The sequence below is a fragment of the Gopherus flavomarginatus genome, chromosome 3 (assembly GCF_025201925.1).
Source record: "Gopherus flavomarginatus isolate rGopFla2 chromosome 3, rGopFla2.mat.asm, whole genome shotgun sequence".
In the NCBI taxonomy this organism is placed as follows: Eukaryota; Metazoa; Chordata; order Testudines; family Testudinidae; genus Gopherus; species Gopherus flavomarginatus.
In genome coordinates this window covers 13,991,889-14,019,105 of record NC_066619.1, presented here as the reverse complement: position 1 = coordinate 14,019,105, position 27,217 = coordinate 13,991,889, and the positions used below count along the sequence as shown (strand labels likewise).

Below are 27,217 nucleotides of genomic sequence, written 5' to 3'. Positions count from 1 at the left end.
TCTGGGAGGGAGTTTGGGGATAGGAGGGATTGCAGGGATGAAGGCTGTGGGGCTGAGGATGAGGGGTTCATGATGCAGGAGGGGCTCAGGGCTGGGGAAGAGGATTAGGGTGCAGGGGAATGAGGGCTCTGGCTGGGGATGAGGGGTTCATGATGCGATGCAAGAGGGGGCTCAGGGCTAGGGCAGAGGGTTGGGGTGTGGGATGAGGGCTATGGGGCTGAGGATGCAGGGTTCATAATGCAGGAGGGGGCTCAGGGCTGGGGCAGAGGATTAGGGTGCAGGGGAATGAGGGCTCTGGCTGGGGATGAGGGGTTTGGGGCATTGAAGAGGCTCGGGACTAGGGCGGAAGGGCAGGGTAAGGGCAGCCTGCCTTGCCATTAGTGGATGGCAGGCACTAGGACCATAGGGTAGCAGACAGCAGTTCTGCCGGGAGCCGCTTCGCCTAGGAATGTGCTACACCGGCTACACAGGCACAGGAGAGGCATCGCACTGCTTTCTTCCAGGCAGGGATGCAGTGGGGAGGTACATGCAGGGGGAGCGGTGGCAGGCGGAGGCCGGGACCCGTTCCAGGCAGAGATGCGGCAGGGCAGGGGGGAGGCCCACAGGGGCCAGGGCCCGATCCAGGCAGGGCCGGGGGAGAGACCCAGCTCCAAATATTGCTGGAGCAGGGCCCCCAGAATATTCCTGGTGCCCAAGCACCACAAACATATATAACCTGCCGCCTATGGTTGTAGCTGATCTGGTTAGGTCCTGTGGTGGGGTTGCTGGTGTAGATATGTGGACAGAGTTGGCATCAAGGTTTGTTGCATGGATTGGTTCCTGAGTTAGAGTTGCTATGGTGCAGTGTGCGATTGCTGGTGAGAAGAATATGCTTAAGGTTGGTGGGTTGTCTGTGGGCGAGGGCTGGCCTGCCTCCCAAGGTCTGTGAAAATGAGGGATCATTGTCCAGGATGGGTTGTAGATCACTGATGTGTTGGAGAGGTTTAAACTGAGGACTGTAGGTGATGGCCAGTGGAGTTCTGTTGGTTTTTTCTTGGCCCAAATGTAAACTAAGGTACCACCATTAACTTCAAAGAAACTACAGCAATTTACACTAGCTGGGAATCGGACACTGGAGATACACTGATTTACGCTGCTGCTAACATAATTCAAGGAAGTGGTGATGCAATGTATGCTCAATATTCTGTCTTTAAACAGCCATCATCATCATTATTTCAACCCCCAGATCTTCAGTGATGTCAGAAGCACTTATCCTCGTACACTGCTCCATGAAAAGTGTGAAGTGCTTTAGTTTGTAATAAATTAAGTAATGTCTATAAAGTGCTTTGTAGATGGAATGCACTGAGACGGGGGTTAAGTATTGAGTTTTTTTAAAACAAAGCTGTTTGAGTTATCAGAGCTTAAAGCAAGTATCTGCACAATTTCTGACAGATGGAAAACTTAATTTTTGATTCTTAAATAATGCAGTAACTTGGAGACCTTTAATATTTGACTGAGCAAAGAACTGGAGAAAATATAGTAAGTGGGAGCTAATCTTGTGCTGTCAAGGGGTCTAATTTCAGTGAATAACAGCCTAATAGATTGTTATGCAACTTGAAAAACAAACACTTTTGGAGAGAGAACAAACATAGGAAACTCTAGCACATTTGTGCTGAAAGTTGAGGAATAATTTGTGCTTATGAAAGTTGTGGGATAATAATACTTAACCACTCTTCTAAATTGCTTTGAGAACCTTGGGTGAAAGTTGCTTTATAGGTAAAAAGTATTATTGAAGAGTTATTCTTCTTTTACGATCATCCTGTAGTAAATGATTGTGTATGATTGGTTACTAAAAATGGCACCTTTCCTTTAGAAAGTTATAAGCAGCTGTAAATAGGGGTGTAGAATATAAGTGATAACTCAGTTTTAATGAGCTGCAGCAGTACCATACTTTCTGCCAGTGGGATGTTAGTTAGATGATTATTTTAAAATGGTTTATGAACTCCAATTGGTTACAAACAGCAGACAGTCCTATAACTGTGTTCTAAGCACTCAAATACCACAGTGACGAGCACAGTGCAAGAACCAAAGTCAAACAGGGTAGAATATGGCAGGTGGGCTGTGGAATGGCCTTAACTTCCTGAGGGCATTCCTCATAACTTTTTCCATTCATGCTGCTTCTTCATAAACCAAATAAAGGGAGAGACATCACATCAAGACATCTTGAGTCATGCGTTAAAACTCTGCAGAAATTTGCAAATATTGACAGCTCTGTTGTTGGCTGCAACTTAATTTTTACTGTGAAAATGTCAGAGCAAAAATCCTAACCCTGCTAACTGGTGGCTGGGTACAGTGCGAGAATCATTTCTTCTGACTCATCAGTTCCTGTTTGCTTTTAAAAAGGCGATAAAAGCAGAATGACAACAGTGTTTTTCAGAGCTGTATCTGTCTTAGGATGCAGTCCTGCTCCCGTTGAAGTCAATGGCAAAATTCTCACTGGCTGTACTGGGACGAGGGTTAGTCTTCCGATCCTTCTTCTGTTCAGTGTACTGTAGTGGTTGGCTGACTTTATTCATAGTCTTATCTTAAACAGCTCATTGCTGAACTGAATAACCACATACAGTACCTACCCATGACCCTTACAGTAATTTCAGTTTTGGGTCTCATTCTTTGCATTGGCAACTCCAGCATTGTTATACCAGCACACTTTGACAGGGCCGCCCAGAAGCAGGGGGGAGGGGGGGACAAGTGGGGCAATTTGCAGGGGCTCCCACAAGAATATAGTATTCTATAGTATTCCAACTTTTTTATATGGAAGGGGCCCCTGAAATTGCTTTGCCCCAGGCCCCCTGAATCCTCTGGGCAGCCCTGCATTTTGATACCCTGATGCATGCTCATACCCTCAGCAGTGTTTGGTTTATTCTTCTGGTGATAGGGACAGTGTAACGGGTTGGGTCACAGAAACCCACTTGGGACTGCCACCTGATGTTCAGAGACTACTTCTGAGCCCATTTTCCCTGCCAGCCTGGGACTTCAGAACCCTGTCTTGTTGAGCCAGACATGCTAGCCTGCTGCAAAGACAGACCCAGGTCTGAACCACATCCCCCAAAGCTGCAGGCTGTAACAGAAAACCACTTAGCAGGTATTCCTGTCTCCAGCACCCAGATACCCAGTTCTCAGTGGGGTCCAAACCCCAAATAAATCCATTTTACTCTGTATAAAGCTTATACTGGGTAAACTCATAAATTGTCCGCCCTCTAATGCTGATAGAGAGTTATGCACAGCTGTTTGCTCCCCCAGGTATTAGTGACTAACTCTGAGTTCAATAATAAGTAAAAGTGATTTTATTAAATATAAAAAGTAGGATTTAAGTGGTTCCAAGTACAGTCCTTGTTAGCTCCAGCTCAGATGGTAACTAGGGGATTTCTCATGACTGGAACCCACTTAGAATCATAGAATTCTAAGAATCATAGAATCTCAGGGTTGGAAGGGACCTGAGGAAGTCATCTAGTCCAAACCCCTGCTCAAAGCAGGACCAATTCCCAACCAAATCATCCCAGCCAGGGTTTTGTCAAGTCTGACCTTAAAAATCTCTAAGAAAGAAGATTCCATCGCCTCCCTAGGTAACCCATTCCAGGGCTTCACCACACTCTGAGTGAAAAAGTTTTTCCTAATATCCAACCTAAACCTCCCCCACTTGTTCTGTTCCATCCCCTTTTATAGCTTTGGTACAAAGCAGGAATCCTTTGTGTCTCTCTGGGTTCCCACCCTGCCTTCTAAATGGGAAAATACCAGGTTAAACATGGATTCCAGTATCATGTGACATGTTCACATGTCCTGTGAGACCCCAAGCCTTTATTCTTCCTGGATTGACTCATAGGAAGGCTTGCAAGTAAACAGAGCCATTTACAACCAATTGTCCTAGTTGATGGGAGCCATCAAGATTCCAAACCACCATTAATGGCCCACACTTTGCATAACTACAGTAAGACCTTAAAGTTATATTTCATATTTCTAGTTTCAGATACAAGAATGATACATTTATACAAATTGGATAACCAGACTCAGTAGATTATAAGCTTTGTAATGATACTTTACAAGAGACCTCTTGCATGAAGCATGTTTCAGTTGCATTATATTCACACCTATTAGCATATTTTCATAAAATCATATGGAGTGCAATGTCACAGACAGATCGTGCCCTCTGCTTTTATGCATAGGGGAGAGGTGGGGGAAATAGCCTAATAGTATAGCCCAAATTGTGTAGCAGCAGGTGGTTAGGCTCATCCTTTTGAGCAAGTGAAAACCTCTATATGAGATCTCTGTTCACCTGAGGCTGTGTGAATGCACTAAAACATGGGATTTTCCTGTGGGTCGCAGTACAGCTGTGGCTTGGGAGGGCATCCTGCATGGGAAGTTCTAAACCTGCCTCCCGTGGGATGAAATTGACACCATTACCTTGTCTTCCTAGGGTTTTGTTGTGGGATACCAAGATTTATCCCCTAATTATTAATCCTAAAACTAACTCCTGATTAGACATCAGTCCAAGATCTCCCTTCCCCAGCTCTGGTGACTCTCTGGATGGAAGCTAAAGATTCCCATGGAGCATCTTGAAATGAGTTCTGAGGTGCCTCTGGTGTCGTGGCCAACAACCCTACTGCCAGTGTCCAAGGCGGTACTATTGTTGAGTCTATTGTGTATACAAAATCAGGGCAATTTGTGGGCAGTGATTATGGATGCAACATTAATGGAAGCCGCATATGCTCATCTGAGAGCAGAATTTAGCCCTGTGTATGAAAGGTGCTACATAAACCTAAATCCTGATTGGGATTATAGTCACTGTTATACAGTGGCTTCCCACCTTTGTGTCTTCAATCTTGCTTATGTGCTACTCAAAATAGACTCCAGCACTGCTCTGTGGCTACCAATTCCTACTTTAATCTATCGGGCCAAATTTATCCCTATTGTTACTCCATTTGGTCCAGTCTTACACTAAGTCCACAAACACAGGGCCCATCCTGCACCTCCTGAGCCTGCTTACTGACTTCCTGGGGACCTAGACTGCTGGATTTAGCCCTTTTGTTTAGTATACAGCACACCTGCTATCTCCCATGATCACAAACCCTTTTCAAATCCTTTTTCTCTCCATCTCCTCCTGATCAGACGGCTTATCAACAGCCCTCAGCTAATTGTTCTCCCATCTTATGGCTAAAATGTGGTTTAAAAAAAATCCACATATTCAGGGTTGGCTTGGAGCACAAGCAATGTGCTTGGGGCCCCGGTGCAGTCACTCAGGCTGGCTTGACCTCTCTCTCTGTGACAAGTGGACCAGAGTTGGAAATAATGCACAGACCAATCTGTCCTCCATCTGCAGCAGTTTGGGACCCTGGAAATCATAAGGCCAGCCATGCACCTATCATAGTTACAAATCAGTGTTACAATCAGTTCAATGAATGGTTGGTCTGTATTGGTGTGGAGGAGAGGAAAAACTGGGCTAGGCTCACATTAATGGAGAGATGAGGAAGCTTTTAAACTAGACCTGTCAGGCCCAGATTGATTCCCAACGAACGCAAATGTGAGTTTTGCCCATGACTTCAACAGCAATAGGAGCAGGTCAGTTAGTGACATCAGTGAAACATGAAGTCATCTGACATAGTTCCTCCTGTTGTGTAAATTGGGATTGTGTTGCCCCTAGATTCTGAACACAAGGGGCCACATTCATCCCTGGTGTTATAGCAGCAATCTCCATGGAGTTACACCAGGGATGTTAAATCTGGCCCAGGATTGTTAGAGGCACACGCATCCTTGCATCTCCCTCCCTTGTCTGTCTTATTTTTTCTACGCGGCTGAGCCTTGAGAGTTGATTTAATGATGGTTCCAAGCATAAGACCTGATACTAAGAAGCTATTAAAGTAATCCTGTAATGTGCCTTTCACTTGTCACATACTTTTACCGTCTAGGCAATTTAGAGATACTGAATCTCACCCTCCTGTAGGGGGAGTTTTTGCACCCAGTGGATGGTCTGCCTAGACCAGTGTTTCTCAAATGCGGCCACCGTGGCTGCATGCGGCCACCAGGGGCTTTTCTTTTGGCCACAGCCTCCTAGGCTGTGACTAGGGTGGGGAAAGCAGTGGCCCCTCTTCCAGGGCCACCAGTAGGGACACAAACGCTGGACGTGCAGGCAGCTGGTGAATTCCCCACTTTCCCTGGGACGGGGGGCAGGCTTCAGCCACAAGGCCTTAGGCTCCATCCACGAGATAGCAGGTCTTGTTCCAGGCTCTGGTCCACCCATGCCATCGTCCCTGGGACCATGGCCTCCCTGCCCACCTCCCCATCCAGGGCTTAATTTGTCCCAGAGCTCACGGGGGCTGAGTAAGTCTGCTGTGAAAAGTGATATTAACAAACATATAAATATCTCTTTTCACAGCCACAGACTTACTATCTAGCAAGTTTTTTTCAAAAAGCAACCAAAAAAGCAAAAGAAACAGCAACAAAAAGACGAGAACATGCAAAGCATCCTATTTGTGTTTCTATTCTGTTTAGGTCCAGTAAAGACTAGAGACCACTGTACATTATTGTTATTACTGAGTCTGAAAAAACCCTGCATAAATAAATTACAATGATTTGGACATGGATATGTGCACATTTATTTGTTTTTCCTAAAGTGAATTAAGTATTTGAGGAAAAATTGACAGCGTGGCCACCAGCAAGAAAAAGGCACTCTGAGGCCACCAAAAAATTTGTTGTGTGAACCCCTGGCCTAGACACTGCTCATGCTGCTAGGATGGCACATACCGATAGTGGTTGTTAAATGGATGTTCTATGTCACATCTTCTAGGAATTAAAATATTTTCAAGCCCCTCTGAGGTCTCCATCCCCACCCCCAACCTAAGCACAATGCGAAATTAAGCAAACGGGATATCACACAAAGCAAACTTGCCCCATATGGAAGGCAAACTTTCATCTCTGCTCGCCTACCACCCCTCTTACCCTGTTGTTGTCTCCTGTCCCCACATCTGTTCTGTATCTTTTACCATACTATTCCCCTCATCTAGCAAACTCCGTTTCTCTCCCTCTTCAGTCCACCCCTTCGAGCAATTCCTCCTCCCTTATTTATTTCAATAGTTTTTTCTTTAGCCCGTATCTGCATGGTATTCAAGCAGCCCACAGTCATTAATGAGTTTATCCTTACAGCACCCCTGTGTACTAGGCAGGTATTATTATTTTACAGATGTGGGACTGAGGTCAGAGAGATTGATCACCTGACTTGTCTAAGGTCACATGGGAAATCTGTTAATGAGCCAGGAATACACATTACACTTTCAAAGGGCATATTATGTGTGGCGGGTTGGATGCCCCCCATCCAGGGTGTCACCTGATGTGCTGGGGTCTCATTGAGCCCACCCCTGGCACCAGCCTGGGTTTCTTTAGTCTGTTCCAATGTGCCAGGCCCCCAAGCCTGCTCCAGCACACACACACAGGTAGGGAGACATCCAGTTGCAAATGGACATGGAGACACTGAGATCAGCACTGTGTGGGAGGAAACAGCTCGGGGATTGCCCAACACTCATGTGAACATCTCCTTTGGGGTATAAACCCAAAATAATATTGTCTTGAGCTGTATAGAAAGATCTGCACACTGCAAGCTCATGAAAATTCACCCTCTCCCTCAGTGTGGAGAGAGAGATGCACAGCTTTTGACCCCCACTGCCAGATGTGAATTGCACAAACTGGGTTTTGAAATAACCAAGAAGTAAGTTTATTAACTGCAAAAGCCACAGGATTCTTTGCTGCTTTTACAGATCCAGACTAACACGGCTGCCCCTCTGATACTTAACTGCTCAAGGTAAATGTTAAGTGATTATAAGGGGTAGCAAACAGAACAAAGCAGATTACTGAGCAAACAAAATATTCAAACTAAGCAAGTAAGTAATTTCTCACCCTAAATATTGTTTTAGGCAGGTTGCAGAGTTTCTGTGGCTTAGAGTTCGTTATTTCTCTTTAGAGACTGGACCCTTGTCTCAGCCTGGACTCAGCCCCAGCCTTTCCCTTCAGGTGTTTTTAACAATCTTCCTTCTTGGATGGGGAGGCATGGAGAAGAGTCTTGTTTGCCTTACTCCCCAGCCTTAAATAGAATTTACATATGGTGAGAACCTTTTGTTTCCAGTGAAAAAATACCAGCAGTGTCCAGCAGGCAGTACTCCATACCAGGTGACATCATTAGATGACCCTGCAGTGTCAAAGCAACATCCCAGGAAGCTGGAGATTAGTATCTCCAAAGTTCTATTGTCCTTCTTAAATGGCTCATTCAGGCTGATTGCCTATTGTGGGTGGGCATTCCCCCAAATACACACACAGTTGTAATTGTTACAAAGTCAATATTCCTAACCTCAGATTCAGAAATGATACATGAATACAAATTTGATAAACACATTCAGTAGATCATTACCTTTTCAATGATACCTCACATGACCCATCTTGCATAAAACATATTAGTTATACCATATTCATATCATAACAATATTTCTATGATGAATATGAGGTGAATATTATGAACATTAATGAATCTTCAACCTGCCTCCTGGCAGGGTAGGTTTTATGATTCCAATTTTAGGTTTGGGGAAACAGAGGCACAGAGAGATTAAGTGACTTTCCTGAGGCTACTAAGTGAGTCTGTGGCACAGCTGGTGTTAGAAAGGCAGAGCTCTTTGGTTTCCACTCCAGTGTCTGACTACTAGATAATTCTGCCTCAAGTAAGGACTTGAGATAGAAGATAAGTATGTAGAAGATAAGCAAGAGAGAGAGAAAGATTAAAGACAGTGAAGAGAGAAAGACATTGAGAGAAGTGTGAAACACACTGATTTCTCCTCCTGTCAGGGATAAAGTGCCCCTTACTGGTGGGTGGTGGGAAGGGATTGTCTTCTAACTTCAGTGTTACCTTCACTGGACCATATGTAGGATCAGCAGATCTAGTCAGGTTTCAGGTTTGCTTACAGGCATTAAATGACATTAGGTTAGTGCATTGATGCTTGCCTTTGAGTTTATTCACCCTCTCTAGGGTAACCGGAGATAACAGGATTGTCAGCTTGATAAGTCATTGTAAATATCCCTCATCCTGAGTGGGAGGTTTCCTGGGACAGGTTGACATTAGAGGTGTATGGGATCTGCTAGTCTCTCCCTGACTAGTTTGCATGGAGCCTTCACTGCTTCAGACCTCCTTGGAAATGAATGCTGAGCTTTCAGACAGTTAATCAGTTCATTTGTTTGTCCTGATCTGCCCTATGACACTCCAGTGACAAAGAGGTAATTATTTAGACTGTGATCAGTAGTGGGCAGATCCTTCTGCAGGAGCTGCATGAATGATCAGGACCATCCTTCTGTTTAGGGCAAAAATGGGGCCATCAGGGACCAAGCGAAGTCCTTTAGAATCTTCTCTCTTGTCTGAGCTGAACTTTAACCAGATATCTTGCATCCATACTGTACCTTCAAGGCTGTCCTGAGATGGAACCTCTGAAATCTGATGAGGTGATAATATGGATCCTAAACTCCATATCTTAGTTCATTCTCTTGCTTGGTCTTGCTTACGTAATATTTCAGAAATCCATGATTTGACCTCCCCCACTACTAAAACCTCAGTTCAGGCTGCAGTGGTTTCGTGTTTGGATTTTTGCAAGGGGCTTTTTGCTAGGCTCCCTGCTGCTTTCTGACACCACCCTTGATAGGCTCTCCAGAATTATGCAGCCTGGTTAATTTTCTGTTTTCCCATTATTTTCATGTTACTTCAGTGTTCATTCAACCACACACTGGCTCAATCCTTGTAGCTACTGATTAAGGCCAAAACGTTGCTATTGACATTTACTGGTCTGAAAATGTAGTCCTCTTTGTTTAAGGGAACTGACTTGTGAGTACTTTCTAGGGCAAATCTGTAAAACTCAGTCTGTGGGGAGGGTCAAACTTCATAGTTAATTATTGCCTGTGAGTTGGCCTCTAAATTAGGATCATGCATTCCCTTCCATCTACAGTAGAACTCCCTCTGATATCAAGGAGCGATTTTTTCACAAAGATCAGGGGCAAAATATGGCATTTATGTGGTAACTAAGGTCTTAATTATCAGGAGATAGCTGTGTTAGTCTGTATCCACAAAAACAACAAGGAGTCTGGTGGCACCTTAAAGACTAACAGACTTATTTGGGCATAAGCTTTTGTGGTAAAAAACCTCACGGTTTTATGCCCAATAAATTTGTTAGTTTTTAAGGTACCACCAGACTCTCTGTTGTTTTTAAGGTCTTAATTATCATTGTTGTTTGTTTGAGATTTTTATTGTCATGTTCAGCATCAAGCAATGGGAAAATATGCTAATTTAAGGGGGAGATGATATTTTATGATCATAAATCCATCCTTTGCAGCCACAAAAAAGTATGGACATATCTTGAGAGGCTGTTTTTGAATATTTGAGTCTCTGTCCCAATTACATATTAGGCCACTATTTCTGCCTCCACTTTCTTTCCTTCCCCATCCTCTTTTCTTGTTTCTTTTCTTCTCATTTCTTTCGTCCTTCTTCCACCCCCACCCCACTGCATTTTTTTCCTTCTTGCAACTTTCAGTTCCAGAGGCTTATCTTACCTTTTCCCCATTCCAGCCACTAAGACGATAAGCAACAAAATAGTTAATGCTGACTTTTTAAGTGGTGCTGTTAGGCTTTCAAATTAATACCCCAATGAGATTGGTGGGGTGGTTCACACATCTCAGAGCCATTGTTTCAAGCTATGTGCAGATTCAGGCAGAAAGCACTGCATCAATTTACACTTTGGTCTTGTCTATATGGACAGTTAGTGTGCAGCAAGACAGGGTATAAATCTACAGTGCAATAGCTTTCCATGAGCTAACAAGTGGTGTGGACCTTGCTATCTCACACTAAAAGCTATGTCGTACACTTTGATCTATTCCCATTTCAAACAGCAGTGGATCAAAGTGCACTATGGAACTTTTAGCACGGTCCACATCACCAATTAGTGCATGGTAAGAGTGCACTGTAGATTTACATCCCAGTTTGCTGCGTGCTAATTCTCCATCTAGACAAACCCTTAGTTCATGTTTTCAAGGTTTTCTTCACAACCACAAGGAACTTAGAATCATAGAATATCCGGGTTGGAAGGGACCTCAGGAGGTCATCTAGTCCAACCCTCTGCTCACAGCAGGACCAAGCCCCAACTTTTAAAAACTTTTTAAAAACAAAAGCTGAGATTCTGAAGCATTGGCCTCACTCTGCTCTTTTTGAAGTCTATGGTAAAACCCCCACTGATATCGATAGTAGCAGAGTCAGGCCAAGGCAGAGAGCTTTTGAAAAATCTCACTTAGTTTTCCTTGCAATTCATTGTTTGTGCAAGTTGCCTTACTCGTAAGAATAGTTCTATTATGAAATATAGAGTTATAATAGAACTCCAGAAAATACATTACAAAGGCACAGACCCGGTCCTGCATACCCGTATTCCTCCTTGCGAGTAGTCCTCGGATTGCTGTAATGTATCTTCTTGAGTTGTAGTATAGCTCTGTATGTTGTTAAATTCTTGAATGGTTCCATGTGTCACTCTCTCCTTAGTGAGGGATCCTGACACCTAACTTGACACCTTTTCTGTCCTTAAACTCAGTTCACCATCTTGTGGCTTGTCCTTACCATGAAGAGAGAACAGATTCATAACCAGACCCTTAATTGCCTTCCTATGTTTTTATCTTAATTTGATCTCTTCTCTGCCATTTCAGGCTAAGCATGTGAAGCCTTTCCTCATAAGACATACATACCTTCTGTTCCCTTGCTGATCTCCTCTTGGGTCTTTTCCAAAATGTGAATGCCGTGCTTTACACTTGATGCTTCAATTGCTGCACAGAGTATTCCAAATGAGGCCTGAGAAGAGGATATTATAGCATGGAATGATCATTTCCTTTATGAACAGATCCTCCTGTCAGAGCATTTGAGCATTTCTTCTGCTTTTCTCCCAGAAGTTATGTGCTGTGTAGAGATGCACCAGGGGGCAGAATTTTGCTTCACATTTCTGAAGTGTTTTTCAATGATCTGAAATCCATCTGTCTGAATTTAACTATGCCATAGAAAGGCTCATGTATAAGGGACGCACTGATACAAATTATACATCTAGATGAGCAACTTTCTACTTCAGTTTGCAAATGTTTATGTGAGTCCGAACTTGCCAAATGTAGCCTAAATCCAAATGTCAACTCAGCTCTTTGAAAGCACCATGACTATTTCTCTCACTATCACCCCATCTTATTATTCACTACTGCCTTCATTAATTCAAACTAATGTTTAGAGGACATACGATCAGACACCTTTGACACTGGTTTAAATTTAAATCAAAACTCTTTAAAGCTATAAAGTGCAGTCACCAATCTGCTAGACTGAGGAAACTGGAAGAGAATAACAAGTATTTATTCCAAAAGACACAAAATCTAAAGTGGTCAGCAGGAGTGAAAGTTTTCTCATGTCTGCTTTATACTAACATGCCACACAGAAATATGCACACTGGGCCAGACCCTCTGCTAGTAAATCATCATAGTGCCCTTGAAGGTAATGGAGCTCTTCTGATTTATGCCAGCCCAAGACTGCCCTCTGTCTCTGTTCCCAGGGCCGGCTCCAGGCACTGGCCAACCAAGCACGTGCTTGGGGCAGCACCTTGTAAGGGGTGGCCAATCTTCAGGTGGTGGGGTGGTGCTTGGGGTTTTTTTTTTTTGGCTGGGCGGCGCTCGGGGGTTGTCTGTCTTGGTGGTGTGGCGCTCGGGGGGGGTTGTTTTGGTGGCATGGCGCTCGGGGTAGGGAGTTGTTTTGCCGGGGCACGGCGGCACTCCGGTGGGAGTTGTTACAGGGGGTGGTGCAGTGCTCAGGGGGGGTTGTTAAGGTGGCGCAGTGCTTGGGGGGGTTGTTACGGTGGGGCAGGGTGGCACTCGGGGGGGAGGTTATGGTGGCGCGGTGCTCGGAGGGATTGTTTCGGTGGGGCAGGGTGGTGCTGGGGGGGTTGTTTCGGCGGGGCAGGGCGGCACTTGAGGGGGAGGTTTACGGCAGGGCGGGGCGGTGCTCAGAGGGGTTTGTTTCAGCGGGGCGGTGCTTGGAGAGACGCCTTTTTTTTTTTTTTTCTTTTTTTCCTTGGGGTTGCAAAAAAGTTAGAGCCGGTCCTGTGTGTTCCCACAGTGTGTTTAAAAAGGACATTTTACAGCATTGCCTTTCTCAGAAGTAAAATGCAGAGAGTTTCCAAACTCCTGAGCACATAACAGAATCTGGTAGTGGGCTTTTACACTTGTGCAGATTTCCCATTGATTTCCATGGTTCTCCATTTGGGAATAAAGGGATATGTTAATGGATCTTGTTGCAGGAGTGGGGCCCAAGAAAGCAACATTTTTTTTTTCATTGGATCTTCTGTCTTTTAAAGTGTTGCATGGAGGAATTAGAATGACCACTTTTGATGCCAGGGTGTTTTTGTGCAGAGAGAGCAAAATGTATGGATCACATTTTATATACTGGTTTTCCCCTTCTATGCAACTCTCTAAACTGGCCACTATAATAGTGCCATCCAAAATGAATGCAAACTCTAAATTTGCTCTACAACCTGGTCTCACTTCATGATAATTCAGCAGACACTTTTGCACTGGCTAAATATTTCTGTTTATCTTTGGAAAGTCCATGGGATACATTCAGTTACTTATAGGCTGTTGGTCTTTATTCCCAGATGTAGGTAGACAGAGTTATTGTTACAGAGGGTATGACATGTTGTCATTTCATAAAGGATTTTGAACTTACATTTCGGCTGTGATTGCCATTACCTGCAGTGCCAGCTAGTCTAGGAAAAGCGTGGTGTCTAGCACGCTGGGGATCTGATCTTGATTGGTGCCTTTGGACTGTAGTGCCAAGCAAATTAATAATAATCATTGCAATGAGCAGTATGATAGCTGCATGATGGATACTCACATTTATCGATAGTGTAATATGAGTATATGAAATAATTAGCAGCATGCTGGCAACAGACCCTTTAAATACTATATCAGACTGGCTTAATATAATAATAGGAGATATACCTATTGCCTAGAACTGGAAGGGACCTTGAAAGATCATTGAGTCCAGCCCCCTGCCTTCGCTAACAGGACCAAGTACTGATTTTTGCCCTAGACCCCTAAGTGGCCTACTCAAGGATTGAACTTACAGCCCGGGCTTTAGCTGGCTAATGCTCAACCTACTGAGCTATCCCTTCCCCCATACTTTGTATATTAGTTTCCAACTAGAGCTGTGTGGAAAGCCAAAGCTAGTTACATGATTCCCAGCAGCCCAAGCTCCACTGATGGCTAGTGCACACAGTAGATATATTGGAGGTGGACTGTCGCCATGCAGCTGTGCCCTGCGAGAGGCTCATAATCAAGGTAGGTGGGAGGAGGCTAATTTGCCATACTAGCCTGCACTAACACAAGAAGGAACCACTGGAACAACACCTGCTGGTAGGTCATGTTGCAAACACTTTGTTGCAGATAAAGAGAGGCAACGGTGGAGCTAACCATATGCTGCAAAAACAAGCTTGTGAACATTCGTTTGAACTCCATCTGGCCGTTTGATTTGACCATGTGTGTTTCCCTCCTTATTTGCACAAATGGGTTTACACAGATGTTTGGGGGATGGCTGTTCATGTTAGCAACACCCACATTAGCTGGCAAGCAAGGGTATTTGCAGTAGACAAGCACTGGCTATTTGCTGTGTGCTATTCATTCTGTGAAATGCTGCTACTTTGGTGCACTAGCAGAAATTAGTGCCAGAGATCTGGCTGGGATTGATTAGTGCCTTCGAACACCTATAACAATATAGAAAGTACGTGCCCACCCACAGATTTTCCCCTTCTGGAAAAAGTAAACTGCTATCATATAGATTCTTAGGCCAGAAGGGACCATTGTGATCATCTAGTCTGACCTCCTGTATCACGCAAACCATAGAACTTCCCCAGAATAATTCCTAGGCAAATCTTTTAGAAAAACATATACCTGGTGGCAGGCTAGAAAACAACTGGAGTTGTCCTGCCTCTCTTCTGGAGGGAAGAAAACCCTTTATTTACATGTCTCAGGAAGTTCCACCTTCCTAATTCACTTCCTGTGCCAATAACAGCTGCCAATTACACTGATAAAATGACATAGATGGATCACCTTGTCTCTCCATCTAAATGCCTTTAATTTCCTGATAAATTAGCTGACAACCTGTTCCCTCACCATAGCACAGCTCAGCTTCTACACCATCCAGCCAGCCCATGCTGGTAAACATCTTTCATTGGGAAAACAGTATTGTCACCCCAAGTGTTCAGAAATCATGAGTGAGGCCCCCCAAATCATAGGATTGGCTTAAAAATCAGAAGGTTTTTTTTTTTAAATCGTGGTTTTTTCTTGGGCTGCTGGCTTTTGAACCTTTAGGGAGCCCTCAGCTCATGTTCTCAAGCTTTGCTCCAGAGCCGTGAGAGCCAGAAGCATTTTTTTAAAATGGAAGCTGAGACTCTTACATACGTACACGGTTCCCAGAGCTGGGGCTTTAAGAAAACTGCCTAATGTCATGGTGAGTGTTTGCACCACTATGGCTCAACACTTCTAGTTCTCCATTCAGGAAATGGAAACAATACCATGTGACTTAGGCAAGCAATCAGATGTCATAAATAATGACAGAGAAGGGATTTTCAAACCTTTTCCCGACATGGCCCACAAATCAGAGACAACATCTAAATTCCATCATTTTTAAACCTGTGGGTCCAAATTGCAAACTGAGCCAAGTTTCAAAGCTCTTTGCACATGCAATTAGCTGGTGTCACATGCACCTGCCTCTCTCGCTCTCTATGAAATTACCTACTTGGTCCATGTACACTTATTTTGCATGCACAACCCAGGTGCTTATTTTTGACAATTTGGCCTTTTAATTCCACAGGTTTTTGTTTTGTATTTAGCAAAATCAGGCTGAGCAAAGTGAAAGCTCCAACCGTAACTATTAACAATAATAAAACAATGAGTCATGGCTCTTGATATTTTAATTTTTTAATTTAATCCTCCCCTCCCCTTTTGGTGAATGTCTCATATCTGCTGTATCAAGAAACTGACAGCAGAATACATGCTGAAAGAATGAATCGAATGACATGAAATATCAACTGCCTCATTTTCTTATTAGAGGGCTGCAGTTTAGCTGGCAGAGTGGAGAGGAACTGGCAAATTGGACCGGGACCTTTAATTTCACGGATGATGGAGCAGTGAAGAGTGGCAGTGACACAGGCACCAGGTACAGACACAAGAGAATGACTATGGAGGAGAGAACTCCAATCGATGTAGATCTCTCTTTGTACAAACTGGGAGTATCAGCATATATAACAGGGGCCAGATTCACCAGGCCACTCCACGTGTTTGCACTGTTCCTGGTGATGCAAAGCAACCAGGACATACTGGTGAACGTAGCCCTTGATATTTATATAGTTGTAATTGTAATTCCCTGTAGTAGAATTGTTAGGGTGCCTAACAGAAAAAAAATCATTCTGCCAAGATGTTGCTATTCCCGTTATTTATTCTATTTTGAAAACTTTTTTCTTAAAGAAAACCAACTGAAATCCCAAAAAGAGTTACCGTAGAGGTGTTGTTTTAAGTTGTACGGAAGGAATGCCAGTGCCTTAATCTACTCCCATTGTTTATTAACTGTTTGTGTTAAACACAGTTTGTATTATAAGGTGATTTAACCAATTTGGGCCCCAGCTCTATCAGGTTCACATGGACCAATCCTTGTATCCATGCAGAACCCCATTGTCAAGGAAAATGATTCTCCTGCACAGATCCAGTTACAGGACTGGGGCCAGTACTGAGACTGTCTTCATGAGAATGTGGGTCTGTGGTGTTCCCCCCAACCTCAGAGGCTGGTCCATATAAGAGATTAATGAATCTGTTACTGTTCCCAGCTAGGAGACTTAGTTATTTAGCTCAAGCAGTAGAGGTTTATGTATTTAGTGCTATTAGTCTTGTGGTCAAATCATGCTGTTGGCCTGTCAGGGGTGGTTACACAAATGGTTACCCAATGTGGGAGTGTCCTCAACTCCTACTGACTTCAAAGGGAATTGTGGGTGCTGACCATCGTGCAGCATCAGGTACAGTATAAAGAAGGGAAGCTCTTAGAAACACAGTTAAGCAAAAAATGTAATAATAATAAAAGCCAAGCCAGATGGAATTCCTGGATATAAATACAACGCTAGAGAGTCTGGATAAATTAAACTCTCTGAGTATTATTTCAGTAACCGTACCCCACTACATCTAGGGAACTGACAGCATTTGAAAGGCAAACGGAAGTACAAAGGCTGTCCTGTCAAAATCATACTGTAGCACTCAACTAAAACAGCTCTCTGCCATTCCTGTTAGGGATCCCTGAGCTGTAATGTGATACCATATCAGTGCTACCAGTCACTCATTCTGTTTAACTAGACAAGGGAGCCTTATGAAAAGAACCAACATAGCTGCATTTTTAGCCCCTGGGCTAAAATGGTTGGTTTACATATTTTTAAATTTCATTTGTTGTATTGATCTTTGTTTATATTCTTTGTGTATATATTTACAGTCCACATATGCAAAGTCTTCAGTCTGGGCATTTGGCATATGAGAAAACAGCATGAGACACAAAGAAAGAAATCTTCTTGCTGAGAATTAATAAAGGTAGAGATTTCCTCCCCTAAGCACCCTTGATAGATGCAATTGGACTATCTTTTATAGTAGTGTTGGAGAGTGAGAACTCTTGACTATGTTGTTCCAAGTAATTATAAGGGATTAAGAGGTTGAGAATTTGGATCTGATTTTCAACCTGCTTATGCCCGCAAAAGTTAGTGTCTCAGTTCAGATTCAGTCTATTATACAAACAGGCTGTATATGTGAAATTCAGATCTGGATTTCAAACCCCACTGAAGTCCAGTGCCAAATGCATGCACCTTTGACCACCTCATAGTAAATGTGATTTATTGCATAGTCTAGTTTATCAGAGAGTATCACCTCCTTGTAAAGTGTGTATGTAAATATTTATATCAATTTGAATAGATATTATAAGTATATAAAACTAATACACCTCTAACCAATGCAGAGCTCTATGATGTATATAAATGTGTGTCCGTGTATGCAGCACTGAAGGTCGCAGGGTATGGCGGGGTCGTCACTTCTGCGCTGCCTTCAGAGCTGGGCTCCCAGCCAGCAGCCGCAGAGCTTCCTGTAGCTGGGGAAGGTTCCCGGAGCTGGGTCTGATCCTGACCTGGGAGCAGCCCCTGCAGGGGAAGAGAAAGTTCTGTCCCTCTCTAGCCCGTCCAGGACTAGCAGCTGGAGCCCAGCGCATGGTAGGAGCCCCCATCCCCTGCAATAGCCATGTTCCACAGGGGAGATCAGATTTCACAATCCATGAATTTGGCAGTGCCTCACCTTGCTGGACTCAGCTCTTAATAGAGAAGGGGCCAAAATTCTTCATGAGAGAGAGCCAGGAAGAGCCCAAGGTATTGCTTGTGATGCTAAAAAGGGAAATGAAAAAAAATGTTGTTCAAGAATAGTGATTGATGTTATAAGATTTGTCATATGCTTTAATATGCCCCTCCTCCCCGGAGGGGGGTGTCATATGGATAACAAGATCAGCTGCTTATTTCAAGCAGAGTGATGGGAATGAACTTGATTAAAAGAAGCAAACAGCAGTGTATTGAAAATGAGAGAGTTCTGAAAGGATGGAATTTCCCTGCAGCCTCCCCCGTCACTGCATGTCACAAAGGAGCTGATGTGATCTTGATGCATGACCCTAGAAAGCAAAGAGACCAAAGTCTCCCAATTTCTAAAAATTAGATGAAAGACATTATTTCTAAAGCTATACTGATGTTGACACATTGTGTCCTGGGCATGCCTTCTGAAGAGAATACATGACAGTCCATGTTACTGATGACATTACCAAAAGTCCCTCTCAGAGCAATCAATAACGTAAATGACCCTGAAAGTTTGGAGGCTGTGGTATTCTTATCAGTACTGTTCCATAGTGTCCTCTGCATGGAGGGTTTACTCTGGATGAATAGACAAACAATGGGCTACTACTCTGAACTTTTGATGCATCCTCAAGGACTGCTTTTTCTTAGTTCCTGCTGATACTCCTACCACTGTTGCAATGTAGGTATAAGTATCAGTTTGAAGTGACCATGCAGTTGTGGGAGAATATATTGTAAGGAACGATTCTGCAATGGCAGGACTAGACGTTAGGTCAGTTACCATCTCTATTGTCTGATAAGCATATTGAGCAGCTGCGCTAAATAGTGCTAAATCCCAAAGGAGCAATGTATTATATGTGGGAAGAGGAGGTCAAAATCAGAATTCTACTGAACAGGAGATGAGATCTGTTGCCAGGAGGACACAGACAGGAAGAGCTAGTAGTGGTGAAGAGCGCACCCCTTGGAATAACCATCATAATCTTAACAGTGCAGATGTGTGAATTGTCTGCAGATGTAATGGGGCTTTACATAAGAACATAAGAACGGCTGTACTGGGTCTAACCAAAGGTCCATCCAGTCCAGCACCCTGTCTACTGACAGTGGCCAATGAAGGAGTGAACCTAACAGGTAATGATCAAGTGATCTCTCTCCTGCCATCCATCCCCACCCTCTGACAAACAGAGTCTAGGGACACCATTCCTTTCCCATCCTGACTAATAGCCATTAATGGACTTAACCTCCATGAATTTATCCAGTTCTCGTTTAAGCGCTGTTATAGTCCTAACCTTCACAACCTTTCTCACATGATTCCAGAATGGAGACATCCCTGAAATCCAACAAGAGGAACCAATGACATCCATAAGAGCTAGGCCTTGGCTACACTGGAGAGTTGCAGCGCTGGTGGTGGCTTTACAGCGCTGCACCTTACTCACCATCCACACTTGCAAGGCACATACAGCGCTGTATCTCCCTGGCTACAGTGCTGGCTGTACTCCACCTCTGCCTGGGGAATAACGACTGCAGAGCTAGTGATGCAGCGCTGCTCCGCCAGTGTGGCCACCAAAAGCGCTGTTGTTGGCCTCCAGAGGTATTCGGAGGTATCCCAGAATGCCTGCTCAGCCACTCTGCACTCCACACCTGGCTGAGCAAACAGGAAGGTTTTTTTTAAATTCCCGGGGCATTTAAAGGGCAGGTTACCTGAGGCCAGGGTATAGATCTCGAACTGATGAGCAATCAGTGAATCTTTCCAGATGACCATGCCTCCACGCTCCAAACGAGCCCCAGCATGGAGCAATGGCGAGTTGCTGGACCTCATCAGTTTTTGGGAGGAGGAAACTGTGCAGCCACAGCTGCGCTCCAGCTGTAGAAATTACGATACCTATGGGCAGATATCAAGGGTCATGCTGGAAAGGGGACATGACCGGGATGCGGTGCAGTGCAGGGTTAAAGTGAAGGAGCTGCGGAGTGCCTATTGCAAAGCCCGCGAGGGAAACCGCCGCTCTGGTGTTGCCCCCACGACCTGCTGTTTTTACAAAGAGCTGGACGCGATACTTGGGGGTGACCCCACCGCCAATCCGAGGACCACGATGGACACTTCAGAGCGGGAGGGGGCAGGTGGAGGTGGAGGAGGAGGGTGGGGAGGAGGAAACCGAGAGTGAGGGTACTGGGGTGAGGGGAGACACCCCGGAGTCCCAGGAGGCATGCAGCCAGGAGCTCTTCTCAAGCCAGGAGAAAGGCAGCCAGTCGCAGCAGCCAGTACTTGGTGAAGGACAAGCAGAGAAGCAGGTTCCCGGTAAGCGGCTTTTGTTTTCAGGATGGAAATGTTTCAGGAGAGGAGGGAGGGTTAGGGCTGCATGCATGCATGCCTGCCTAGATGTGGAATAGCCCATTGATGTGGTCTATCACGTCGCGGTAATCAGCCTCTGTAATCTCTTCAAAAGTTTCAGCCAGAGCGTGGGTAATGCACTTGCGCAAGTTTATAGGGAGAGCCACTGTGGTCCTTGTCCCAGTCAAGCTAACGCTTCCACGCCACTGTGCTGCGAGGGGTGGGGGGACCATTGCTGCACACAGGCAAGCTGCATAGGGGCCAGGGCGGAATCCACATTGCTGTAGAAGACCCTCCCGCTCTTCCCAGGTGACCCGCAGCAGCGAGATATCTTCCAGGATTAACTCATGTGGAAAATGTTGGGAGAGTGTTCAGTGTAGGTGCTCCCTGCAACTGTTTGCTTTCCCCAACGCACAGAAACCCCTGCACGGCTCTGAATCAATCAGTCCCCCTTACTCACCATTTTGGGGTTCCTGTGGGTTATGTGCGCTCTCTTTGGTATGGGAAAATTATGCTATTGTGAAGACTGTTACTCCTTCACTGTGTGGGAATAACTGTCTGAGATATAAACAATGCTGCCTTTGTTAACTGTTGCCTTTTTTGCCTTTCCACAAGCAATCTTGAGTTCTTGGCTGCCCGTGTTATCAACAGCTCAAAGACTCCAAAACCTCTGGAAGAAGCCGCCAAAAAGCAAAGACAACCTGCTGCGAGCAGTTATGGATCACTCTGCCAGAGAGAATAAAAAACTGCAGGACTGGAGGGAAAGGGAAATCAGGATCCGCCAGAAAAACGCAGCGGCCAGGAAGAAAAGCACAAAGCAGCTGATAAGCATCCTGGCGCGCCAAGCGGACTCTATCCAGGCGCTCGTAGCCATGCAGGCAGAGCACTACCGTGCCGGCCCCCCGCCCCCGTCCCAAAGCTCTTTCCCTTGTGCCCCAATGTCAGCTCCAAACCCCCTTCTCCAGCATCCAGGTTCTTACCTCTACCAGCTGCCTCCAACACCTGTACGTTCACCAACCAGCCCTGAGAACTACGACCCTTACTCTCTGCACTCAACCCCCATCACCATGTAGTATAGGCATCCTGAAGTGCAGCATCATTGCTCAGCACTCCAGACAGGACATATGCAAACCTGTGACTTTACAGTTCCCCACCCTACCCCCCTGCCCTTTTAGGTTCCCAAAATGTGTGTCTGTCAATAAAGTTATTTTCTTTTCAATAAATGAATTCTTGGCTTTGAAAAGAGTCTTTATTATTGCAGAAAGTCAAAGATACCTTAGCCCAGGAAAGAAACAGTCACTGCAAATCAGCTTAGGAAAAACAGATTCCTACTAACATTGTAACCACTGCACTTCACTCCCATGCAAGGCACCAAACATTACTGTTGGTTTTCAGCCTCAAACTCCTCCCTCAAGGCATCCCTAATCCTTGAAGCCCTTTGTTGGGCCTTTCTAGTAGCCCTGCTCTCTGGCTGTGAAAATTCAGCCTCCAGGCGTTGAACCTTGGAGGTCCATGCCTGACTGAATGTTTCACCCTTCCCTTCACAAATATTATGGAGGGTACAGCACGCGGATATAACAGCAGGGATGCTGCTTTCCCCCAAATCTAGCTTCCCATACAGAGATCGCCAGCACCCTTTTAAATGGCCAAAAGCACACTCCACAGTCATTCACCACCAGCTCAGCCTGTAGTTGAACCGGTCCTTGCTCCTGTCAAGCTTTCCTGTATACGGTTTCATGAGCCAAGGCATTAACGGGTAAGCGAGGTCTCTAGGGATCACAATGGGCATTTCAACGTCCCCTACTGTGATCTTCTGGTCTGGGAAAAAAGTCCCTGCTTGCAGCTTCCTGAACAGGCCAGTGTTCCGAAAGATGCGTGCATCATGCACCTTTCCAGGCCAGCCTGTGTTAATGTCAATGAAACACCTACGGTGATCCACAGGCGCCTGGAGAACCATAGAGAAATACCGCTTCCGATTAACGTACTTGGATGCTAGGTGGGGTGGTGCCAGAATAGGAACATGCGTCCCATCTATCGCCCCTCCACAGTTAGGGAAACCCATTTGTGCAAAGCCATCCACAATATCCTGCATGTTCCCCAGAGTCACGGTTCTTCCTAGCAGGATGCGATTAATGGCCCTGCAAATTTGCATCAAAACGATTCCAACGGTCGACTTTCTCACTCCAAACTGGTTCCTGACTGATCAGTAGCTGTCTGGAGTTGCCAGCTTCCAGATTGCAATAGCCACCTGCTTCTCCACTGGCAGGGCAGCTCTCAATCTTGTGTCCTTGCGCCGCAGGGTGGGGGCGAGCTCAGCACACAATCCCATGAAAGTGGCTTTTCTCATCCAAAAGTTCTGCAGCCACTGTTCGTCATCCCAGACTTCCATGACAATGTGATCCCACCACTCAGTGCTTGTTTCCCAAGCCCAAAAGCGGTGTTCCATGGTGCTGAGCATTTCCTTGAATGCCACAAGCAATGTCGTGTCGTACGCATCAGGCGACTCGCAATCATCGTCAGACTCCTCATCACTTTGGAGCTTAAGGAATAGCTCAACTGCCAAATGTGATGTGCTGGCTAGACTCGTCGGCATACTCCTCAGCAGTTCGGGCTCCATTTCCCACAGAAATCGCACTGCACAGAAACCGTTGGGAGAGTCACAATGGCGCCAAACGTGGATGGAAAAACAGTGACTGCTGGGATGTGAAGCGATGCATCACGGGGCGTTGGGACAGGAAGCAGAATGACCCGCACCCTTCCGTCCCCTTCCCACAACCCACAGCACCAAAATGGGACGAGGTGCTCTGTGGGATAGCTGCCAATAATGCACCACTCCCAACAGCGCTGCAAATGCTGCAAATGTGGCCACACTGCAGCGCTGGTAGCTGTCAGTGTGGCCACACTGCAGCGCTGGCCCTACACAGCTGTACGAAGACAGCTGTAACTCCCAGTGCTGCATACCTGCAAGTGTAGCCAAGCCCCTAGTCTACACTAGAATCGCTACAGTGGTGCAGCTGTACTGATGTGTCTGCTGGTGGGAGAGAGTTCTCCCATTGGCTTAAGAACTCCGCTTCCCTGAGCAGTGGTAGCTTTGCCAGCAGGAGAGCATCTCCCGCTAACATAGCGCCATGCGCTCTGGCGCTTAGGTTGATGTAACTTACGTTGCTCAGGGCAGTTGCTCAACTTTTCCACACTCCTGAGCGTCTTAAGTTAAATCAAAGTAAGTGCTGGTGTGTGCAAGCCCTAAGATTCACTCAGGTAGGGATGCATGTGGCTAGGGTCATCATCAGTGCACAGCCTGTGGTGCAGATCAGGAGCTAAAAGCTAGAGGCCCCTCTTAGTGATGAGCAAACATCCACAGTTTGGGAATTCAGATCCAGTGTGGGGAAGCATCCGAATGTTTGGATGCTTGATTGAACCCCTAGAATTTGGAAAACTGGCCAAAAATCTCATGGGAACAGCTTTCCTATTGGTATCTTGACACTTCTGATGCTGTCTCTAATCTTCAAGTGGAGAAGCTTGTGGAAATGGAAGAAAACTAAGTTAGCCAAACATTTCAGAACCTCATAAAAGGTTTGGTTCTAAAAACTAGTGAAGATTCAGGGGGTTCAGAGATTCATAGATTTTTAAGGTCAGAACGGACCACTATAATCATATAGTATGACCTCCTGTGTAACACAGGCCACAGAACCTCACCTAGTAATTTCTGCAATAAGCCTGTAATTTCTGTTTTGAGTGATAGTGTATCTTTTACACAGATAATCAGTCTTGATGTAAAGACTTCAAGTGATGGAGAATTGACCGCATCACTCAGTAAACTGTTCCAATTGCTAATTACCCTCACTGTTAAAAATTCATGACTTATTTTTAGACTGAATTTGTCTAGTTTCAGCTTCCAGTCATTGGATCTCATTATGCCTTGCTCTGCAATATTAAAAAGCCATAAATGTCAACTCCAGCCAGGGGTGCTTAGCAGCTCCGTGGATCAGCGCCTCCCACACAGCCCGTCTGCCAGCCGGCCTTGGGGATCAGCTCCTTCCCATCCTTCCCAGCGACTACTACTCACTGCAATCAGCTGTTTAGTGGCATGCAGGAGGCACTGGGGGAGAAGGGGAAAGGGTGGGGGTGGGAAGAGGCAGGGTGAGATCTAGGGCAAGGGGTGGAGTGGTGGTGGGGCCTGCAGCAGAGTGGGGTTAGAGCATCCTCTGGGAACCAAGGAAGGCATCGCCTATGTAAAGAGCCATCTACCCATCAAAAATCTGAGCCATCAAAAATCTCTTCCCATGTATATACATACATGTCTGACCAGGATGAAATCACCTCTTAACCTTCTCTTGGATAAATGAAATAGATTGAGCTTCTTAAGTCTCACGCTATAAAGTACGTCTCTTCCAATCCTTGATTCATTCTTGTTGCACTTTTCTGAACCCTTTCCAATTTTCCAACTTCCTTTTTGAAAAGTGGACCCCAGACCTGAAAACAGTATTCCAGTAATGGTCTCCCAAAGCCATATATAGAGGTAGCACAATCTCCCTACACCAATTGATATTCCTCTGCATGGATACTGGAACTAAGGGTGCTGGTGGTGCTGTCCCCTCCCCTCCCCACAACTGGAAATGGTTTCCATTATATGCAGGGTTTACAGTTTGGTTCACTAGCTCTCAGCACCCACTATAAAATTGTTCCAGCGTCCCGGTTTCCCTGTGTATACACTTGAAGATAGTGCTCAGCCTCTTAGTTACAGTATCACCTTGGGAGTTTATGTTAAGTTGGCTATCTACCATTACCCCTAAATCCTTTCCAGTGTCATAGTCTGGCAGTGCTCTTCTTTCCAAAACACGTTCACCTGTCCCTAGCCCTTACCGTTGCCAGTGCTCTTAATTTTTATTAGTGCTATTATTACCTACTCCATCAGGGCAGGCTATGCCTGCTTACCATAATGAGAGTAGACGGTACTATCTGCGGCTCATCAAACCCACTGCCTTGTGGGTAGCCCAGGAGGTGTAAGGGTAAGGGAGCAATCCCTGACAGAAAAGTCCCAGTGCCTTGTGAGTGAATTCAGGAGAATGTAAGGCTATGAGAGTAAATTTAGACAGAAAATCTGGAGTGGTGCCCCAAAGGCGCTCAGGTACTAACATTTTAGTATCTGCAGCGGACTGGATACCAGATATATTGGTTCTTCCTCTCGTATGGATTTTACCGGTGATGCTAAAAGGGGGGACCTGATGGATGAGCAACTCAGGGCCTCCATATCATTTTCCCAGCTTGCGCCCTGGAGAGGTACTCCAGCTTTGCCTCGAACATCGACACAACATGGGAGACAGCAGTCACCGGTTCTAAGCTCTTACTCGATTGGTGTAGAGTTGAGCGCCAGGGGCTGCCTCCGACGGAGGGAGAGATCATCGTATCTCACTGGACAACTATCGCCAGCCATAAAACTGGGCAGTCCCCAGACAATAGGATGTTGTACCACCACAATCTGCCTGCTTCAGTGGGTACTTGGAGCTTAGAGTTTTATAACATGACAAGTGGATTGTAATTGGCGCTCCAGGCAAATCAAGTAAAAGAAAACATCCTTAAAGATAGGGTGCTGGAATGTCTGCACCCTGGAATGTCCGCACCTGGATAATCTGAGGACCTTCAGCAGATCAAAGATGCACGTAAAACTGCCGTGGTCAATGACAAGCTGAAACAACTCAATTTGGATATCTCATCCCTCCAAAAAACATAGCTAGCCTCAAGTGGATCTCTCAGAGAAAATGACTACACATTTTTCCGGTAGGGGAAAAGTGCAGAAGAAATGCGAGAGCTTGGAGTGGGGTTTGCTATCAAGAAATCACTTCTGGGGATGATTGAGCCACCTATGGATGGATCAGAGAGAATTTTGGTACTATGCTTGTTCACATCTGAGGGCCCAGTCAAACTTGTCAGTGTGTATGCCCCAAGACTCGCCTCGTCTTCTGACATTAAGGACCCAGTTCTATGGCCAGTTGAACCCTGCAAGGTGTGAGTGTCCCAGAGCTCAGGCTAGAGCCCAAGCCTGACAGTCTACACCATTTGGTGGAACGTCTGCCCCACACTGGCTCATAAGGGGTTAATACAGCCCCTGGGAGGCTGCCAGGAAGCAGCCAATCAGAGGGAGGCTGGGAGGAGCAGCCAATCAGGGCAGAACTGGCCCATATAAGAAGGGCTGCAGAGCAGCTTCAGTTACTCCCTGGAGCTTGAGGAGGGAGGAGGACTGGCTGCCTTGCAGGCAGAGGGCAGCAAGCACCTGGACATAGCGGTGCTTCAGGCAGAGACCCAGGGATCTAAAGGTAGCTCCTGGAAGGCTGCAGGGATCTGTAGGCTGAGGCCCTGAGGCAAGGGCAAAGAGGGTGCTGGGGCTGCGGAGAAGTGGCCCAGGGAGATCTACAGGTGAGTC

General features: G+C 45.6%; 1 protein-coding gene across 3 annotated transcripts in view; it reads left to right on the top strand.

Moving 5' to 3' along the window:
* The window catches only part of ST8SIA5 (ST8 alpha-N-acetyl-neuraminide alpha-2,8-sialyltransferase 5), a 113,933-nt gene that overhangs the window by 42,791 nt on the left and 43,925 nt on the right, over positions 1–27,217 (top strand). For 2 of the 3 annotated variants that reach the window (XM_050944749.1, XM_050944750.1), the window contains exon 3: positions 16,166–16,273. The exons of the other annotated variant lie outside the window; for it this stretch is intronic. In XM_050944749.1, the coding sequence (XP_050800706.1) occupies positions 16,166–16,273 (108 nt within the window). The remainder of the gene's footprint in view (positions 1–16,165; positions 16,274–27,217) is intronic. 3 annotated transcript variants of the gene reach the window in all.